Source organism: Amblyomma maculatum, chromosome 11 (genome assembly GCF_055883805.1).
Source record: "Amblyomma maculatum isolate TAMU_Amacu chromosome 11, ASM5588380v1, whole genome shotgun sequence".
NCBI lineage: Eukaryota > Metazoa > Arthropoda > Arachnida > Ixodida > Ixodidae > Amblyomma > Amblyomma maculatum.
Window position 1 is genome coordinate 40,119,606 of NC_139354.1, and position 6,994 is coordinate 40,126,599.

The 6,994-nt window shown below is 51.1% G+C and overlaps 1 protein-coding gene and 1 pseudogene across 2 annotated transcripts; both read left to right on the forward strand.

Moving 5' to 3' along the window:
* Nucleotides 1-2,038: 2,038 nt before the first annotated feature.
* Nucleotides 2,039-3,426, forward strand: LOC146173605 (uncharacterized). Its single transcript, XM_084585231.1, has one exon. It carries the CDS (start codon nucleotides 2,290-2,292, stop codon nucleotides 3,424-3,426), a length of 1,137 nt encoding a protein of 378 aa, XP_084441357.1. The 5' UTR covers nucleotides 2,039-2,289.
* Nucleotides 3,379-5,315, forward strand: LOC146173606 (THAP domain-containing protein 2-like; annotated as a pseudogene). Its single transcript, XR_014702246.1, has 3 exons — nucleotides 3,379-3,620; nucleotides 3,730-3,928; nucleotides 4,360-5,315. The product of XR_014702246.1 is annotated as a THAP domain-containing protein 2-like (transcript).
* Nucleotides 5,316-6,994: the final 1,679 nt, after the last annotated feature.

Below are 6,994 nucleotides of genomic sequence, written 5' to 3' on the forward strand. Positions count from 1 at the left end.
TTTTAAACATTCAGGGAAAGTTCTTCATCATGGGTGTGCCTACTAGACAGATCTCAATCGCGAAATAGATAAAACATACTAAAAGACGCGTTTTAGGGAACACAGTAACAGGAACCCTACGCAGTAGACGGTATTAACATCAATGAATAAAATCTGTACCCCTTCAACCGAGCATACAGGTAGCGCTTTCCGGGTTGCGGCTAGCGGTGTGTGGCATCCCCTGGTGCTGAGTTCGCTTGGCGGATGGGGGCGGCAAAGAAATCTTTGCGTACTGTTTCAGACGTTTCTATATGAACACTAGGTGTTCTCCCGCATTTTTTTGGTCGACATGGTTGCGCGTCCGCGATGCCCTTGCGCGTCACAAGGTTCGCCATCATATCGAGGTCATAGCGTTCGCGCGTAGTGGCCTGAACTGCATGCCTGCTCCGAAAGCGCGTGCTTCTTCGTCGCTGCCGGCGCGTCTTTCGTGGTGTTCGGCGCTGAAGGCCGTATCCTTCCGCTCAGCTGCTTCGAGATCGAGCACGAGTCGAAACCATATTGCGCCAGATTGTCTTATTAGCCAAGGCTGTATAAGAATTTAGAACTTCAAGATTTACGACTTATTTTTTAGAAAAAAAAAACTGTCCCGGCTTCAAAGCGTTAAAAGATGTGAAACACCTCTCTACCAGTGACAGAAAAATAACCAAGTCATGCATTCTGTGCGACAACAGTGAGGAACGTGTTTTGTGCGGACGGCGCGCTGGCCTATTTGAGGAGATGGTAGTTACGAGTGTATCGGTATTTTTGTGTAGACGCCCGAAGAGTTGGCGCTGAGGTTACTAGTGTATGCATTTCAGGCAAACAAAGAAGTGACGACGGCGCAAGAAAGATAAGCACTCGCCTGGGCTACTGCCAAGTGAGAAGCGGTTTATTTGCGAGGCGACGAGACGGTTTCCATACAGGCGACGCACTGGAAGCCCTCCCTAAATATGGTCTCCGCACGTCCCCGTTTTCGCCGCCTAGTACAAACGGCCGGAGAGACAGCTGATGAGTACGTCGCTGCCCTTCGCAGCCTTGTCTGCGACTGCGAGTTTGGAAGCCTCGCGGGCGACATGTTTAGAGATCCGCTGGTGGAGAAGGCTACTAATCACCATTTTCGTGAATGCCACCTCATGGAAGGATCCTCCTTGATTCTGTCGCGTGCCGTGGCCCCTCGCTACACAGTGCGAGCAAGCTTCCAGTGAAGCAAATCGCTACCCAGTGCGAGCAAGCTTCCAGTGATGCAAAACAGCTATCAGAAGAGGCCACTCCAATACAGCGCGTAGAATGCGAGCGCAAAACAGAACGGGCACCTCAGACCCTTTGCAGCAAACGCAATTCCCACGTGCCGAAATCTTCCTGCGCACTTTTGAGGCACTTGTGCTTGCGGATCTCGTACCAACCTGGCGCACAACTCTGTATGCCCACACCGCAAACGGAAGTGTCGTCGGTGCGCAATGGGTCATTTCGATTCTCTCTGCAAGTCGTCCAATCACCCCGGTCTAGCAATAGCAAGTTGATCATTATTCCTCCAGAAGTGCTGCGATTCTACAGGTATACACTTTTACTATGCGACCTATTGCCTGCCCGGCTCTCTCAGGGGTGTGCGTTTGGAAGAGGCTCTGCTAACCTTGCTGTGCTCTAAGCCCTTTAAGGGCTTAAAGTTTCGAACAACTAATGACCTGCAAAGGTCGGGTTCTCACAGGTTGGGTAGGGCTAAAAGAAAACAAACTGGGTGTGGGCAGCAGTCACAAGGATTTCCAGCACTAAAATAAAAGGGCCACATAATGGGCTGTTGCCGCACAAGGCGGACTTATTGTTGTCCGATGGCGGAACGAATCACTGCCACATCGGCGCAACTATTTGGGCCGTGACCTCTTTTCCCAAGCATTTCACCCCAGAAGAGCCGAGCATCAGGCCGGGGGAAAGCTTGTACCCATTTAAAAACCGGTGGGTAACCAGCGGCACTAGGGATCGAACCCGGTGTCTCCCGAATGCGATGCGCAGCCGTGGCCTAGTGGTTAGAGCGCCCGTCTCGGCTGCGGGAGGGAATTAGTTCGAAACCCACCGCCGGACACCCACCGGTAAAAATGGGTACAAGCGTCCCTCGGCCTGGCGCTCGGCTTTTCCAGGCGTGTGCGTTTGGGAGAAGCTCCGTAAACCCCGCTGCGCGCCCCTCCTCCGCAGTAGGCCCAAACCCAGTTTCGAACCTCGAAGCGGTGGCCTTGTGGACTTCCACTTCCGGCTTCGCTAGCGAGCGGACGTGTATTCATGGGCTCCCACGGAGCGGTGTCAGCGGCCCAGCAGGGCCGCGGAAACAGGTTTTTGTCCTCTGACAGTGATTACCAGGTTGTTTTGCCCAGTCTTCCCACAGGTCGGTTCGTTTTAAATAGCGTATTTTTGCACGCTGACATAACTGCCCGGTCGTATAGGGTTGAGGATTTTCGAGACGCCCTCGCTCAGCTTTCGGGGCTCCCCGACGTTATCGCTTTCGGGGCGTATCGAATGAGCTATGTGTGGGCCGTTACACTCAAGGATGCCGAAGCAGTCAAGAAGGTGGTCAGCATTGGCGAACTGCAAGTGAAGAAGAAGCGATGCCTCGTCATTGACCCAGCCAACAGGGATATACGCATGAAGGTGCACTGGCTCCTGCACAGTGTACCAGACGAGGACGTGCGTATCGCCTTCGCTCCTTTCGGCAAGGTCAGTGACATCTCTCGAGAGCGGTGGCGTGCTCAAGGAGTGACAGGCAAAGGCTCTACCACAAGAAACGTGACCTTGAAGCTGAATGTCGGTGTGAAGGTTGACGATCTACCTCATCAGCTGAGCGTGTCCGGTGAGCTAGCTCTTGTTGTTGTGCCGGGCAGGGCTCCACTCTGCCTTCGCTGCCGAGCCACGGGCCATATTCGCCGTGAGTGCCGTATTCCGCGGTGCGGTGTCTGTCGTCGCTTCGGCCACGACGAGAGCCAATGTTCGCGGTCCTATGCCAGTGTAACCGCACCCGTGGGCAGTGAGGATGTGTCTGACCTGCTCATGGACGAGGCAGACGCGGAGGAAGCTTCAGCTGCAGCAAGTGCGCGAGCCACTGTGGCGACGTCGAATAAACCTAAACCGCAAGTGGGGTACAGCACTGTACAAGAAGCAGTGGTTGAAGAACCGCTACAAATGCCTGCACGAGACATCGTGGAGACGCCGAAGGGCACGGACGAAAAGCCTGCAGACACCGCCGTGGCCGTCAGCCAAGCAGACGCCGACAGCATCGACACTGCGTTCGGAGCGGCTAACCTCCCGGCAGGGAAACGGCCGCACGATGACACCGACAGCAAGCAATTGCATCAGGAAGGAATTGGTGGAGACCAAGGAGGATATATAAAACTTGCTGGAGTGGAGGGGGCGCTCGTCAAGTGAAGCCGGCCGCCGCCATCTTGCCAGTGGCAGAAAGCGCGCTCGACGCCGGCTCGCGCTGCTGTTTTCGCGCGCTGTTTGAGTGCAAGCTGACGCGACGGGCATGCAAACACCAACGATTTGATAATGGTTGCCTCTTGCGTTGCCTACAGATGTGCAAACAGGCTAAAGAAGGGTTGTGGCCTCACATTCCACCTGTAAGTACACGAAAACTTGTTCAATTGAGCCCTACGCAGGCGTTGCCGAGCGGCGCAAACTGATGTTGTAGATGTGTGCAACAAATAATAGTCCCGAAATTACTGACAGGTTTCCGAAAGATCCCGAGCTGCGGAGCCTGTGGGAGCGGGCCGTTCGCCGTGAAAGATGGCATGCAAAAGATGGAGATTGCCTGTGCTCCGTACACTTCGCGCCCGAGTGCTTTGACCGCACCGGACAGACGACGCAGCTGCGCGCGGGAAGTGTGCCTTCTGTGTTTCCTGCTTTTCCGCAGCACCTACAGAAGCCCGTGAGTATTACTGGAGAATGTTAAACCATGACACGCTAGGCAAAATTATTTGCCTTTCTCACGTGAGAAGTGTTCGTGGCATTAGTACGGCTGCCGATATCGAGAGTCGACGAAGGCTCTTTACAGATAGTGGATGGGAGCAAATGGAAGGAAACGTCTGAGCATCTTGTCGCTAGTGTTTTTTGTTTTTTTTTTTGTTTAGTATCGTGCTGCAGAATTGTGTTGTGGAAAAAAGGTGTGCCGTGAGCGCTATTTTTTCTGCATCGTTTTGTTGAAAACAAGTTATTGTGATTACGTGGCAACAGTCAAACCGGATATAAAGTTATAGTTATGAAGCACTAAGTTCATGGTAGGAAATGAAACCATTTGCTTTCGCAGCTACGCTTTTCTCTTACTGGAGACTCAACAGAAATATGTGGTGTCCATTTCAGGTAAAAAGAAAGCGTCCAGAGCGCAAGCACCAAGACTGCGAAATGCCTGAAGTTGGAGAGCCATCAACTGCGTCTTCGCCGAGCAAACAATGGTACAAGGACAAAGTCAGTGCCTCTGAAGAAGAGATAACACAGTTGAAGAAGAAAATTAAGATGTTGCAGCAAACGAAGCGAAGGCTTGCGAAGAGAAATGAGACAGCACAAGAAATCATAAAAGAAATCAGAGAACTAAAACTCCTGTCCGAGGAAGGCTCGCACGTGTTTGCATCTGCCTTTTCAAGTGACATTCAACAACTTCTGTGCAGGGCGAGCAACGAACAGAAGGGCAAGTACCCACCTGAGCTGCGTGCGTTCGCGCTGACATTACATTTTTATTATCCAGCCGCATACGAGTACGTCCGATCCAAATTCAATGATGCCCTTCGTTACAGCGAACACTTCGGGATTGGTATCGATCAATCCACGGAGCCCCTGGCTTCACGAGTGAAGCATTTTGTTTCCTCGAAAAGTTTGCACAAGCACGAAGTGAACCGTTGTACTGCGCTCTGGTCGTAGATGACATGGCCATAAGAAAACACGTAGAACTTGTTGGAGACAAAGTAGTCGGGTATGTAGACTTTGGAACGGGACTAGATGATGATAGTCTCCCCGAAGCCAGAAATGTTTGTGTCTTCATGATTGTTGGTATAAACATCAGACTCAAGATGCCAGTCGCATACTTTTTAATTGACACACTCACTGGAGCGGAGAGGGCGGAGCTGACCAAACAATGCATTGAGAAGCTTGCATCAGTTTAGGCTGAAGTTGTCTCCCTTACATTTGACGGTGCCTCATCGAACTTCACTATGGCTAAGTGTTTAGGTGCTCAGCTTCGACCGGACTCTAATGGGTTTATTACAAGCTTTGTCAACCCAGCTGATTGCACTAAAAATGTTCACATCATTTTAGATGCCTGCCATATGATTAAGCTTGTCCGCAACTCATTGGCAACCGTAAGCCACCTCATGATTAAGCTTGTCCGCAACTCATTGGCAACCGTAAGCCACCTCATCGACGCTGAAGGAAAGCATGTGAAGTGGGCTTATGTAGTAGCATTGGAGGCTTTGCAACGTGGAGAGGGTTTGCGGCTTGGCAACAAGCTCACAAAGGTCCACGTTCAGTGGGAAAAGCAAAAAATGAAGGTCCGATATGCTGTACAAGCACTGAGTGCCTCAGTTGCCGATGCCTTGGACTTCTGCGAACAAGTGCTCAAGCTGCCACAATTCAAGGGTGCCAGCGCAACATCAAAGTTTATTAGAATTTTCGGTCACTTGTTCGACATCATGAACTTCAGGAACCCATTAGCAAGGTCTTATAAGGCACCTCTTCGTAAGCAGAATGAAGCCTGCTGGAAACCATTCTTTTCGGAGGCGCGGGCGTACATAAACGGGCTGAGAGACCCGGCAGGACGTCCAGTTACAGAAGGACTAGAAAAACTGGGTTCGTTGGCTTTCTGATATGCATGGCAAGCGCCGAAAGAATGTTCGACGAGCTTGTCGGCCAGGATCAACTGAAATACTTGCTGACCCACAAAGTCAAGATCACGCCGAGAACTTCTTCAAGTCCATACGTGGACGAGGGGGACATAACAACAATCCAACAGCTGCGCAGTTTATGGCTGCATACAAGCGTCTGTTGGTTCAGACGGAAGTGACGTCTTCCAATTCTGGAAACTGCTCCCAAGACATCGTCTCCATCTTGAATACGACCACTACTGTAGCCATGGTAGATGCAAAAAGCACGGTCACTGACATGCGCAGGTCATCGGTCCTGCAGCCCGATGACCACGACTACACACATCGCATTGACTGGCCCGAAAGTCTTTCTGCCTTTGTCGGTGCCGTGGTGCCATATATAGCAGGCTTCATTGTGCGAAAAGTTAGTACAACGACAACATGTGATCAGTGCGTCACAGCCCTGCACTCCGATGAGATTGCACCTTTAATTAAGCAGAAGAGCCGAGGTGGACTTGTTTCGCCGTCGCAAGACGTCATTGGCCTGTGTGAAGCAGTTGAGAAGGGGCTGCGACGGCTGCAGGCTGAATGTGATACCATTACAACGGTGCACGCAAGGGCAAAGCATCTTATCTTGGAAGTCCTGGGTGTGTCCTCAGAGAAAAAGTGGTTCCAGGAACTCGAGGAGCACATCCTCGACTTCGATCCGCTTGACAACCATATCTACAATTTGTGCAAAAAAATCGCTGAAGAATACGTGAAAGTGAGGATACACCACATGACGAAGGAACGAAACCGGGAACTGATCAAGAATAAAGTCAGACCAGTTCTATCAAGGGTGATTATCTTCAATCACCAGTAGGGTGCCTTTAACCATTATTTTTACTGTGCGGCTGATTACTAAGCTTTTTGTTTCGTTAATATTTGTGCACGTTAACTGTTTTCTACATGCCAATTGGCTGCTGATGGATGGAAAATAAACGTTTACAACCACAACCGCTTGCTTTCATTGTTTTGTAAACACGAGCAACTTCATAGGCAGCGCGAAGAAGCACGAGCGCGGTTGCGCACTGCTGCTTTTTGCCACTGGCAAGATGGCCGCCAAGGCTTCACTCTACCGCATAGGCGCGTATAGGCGGCTT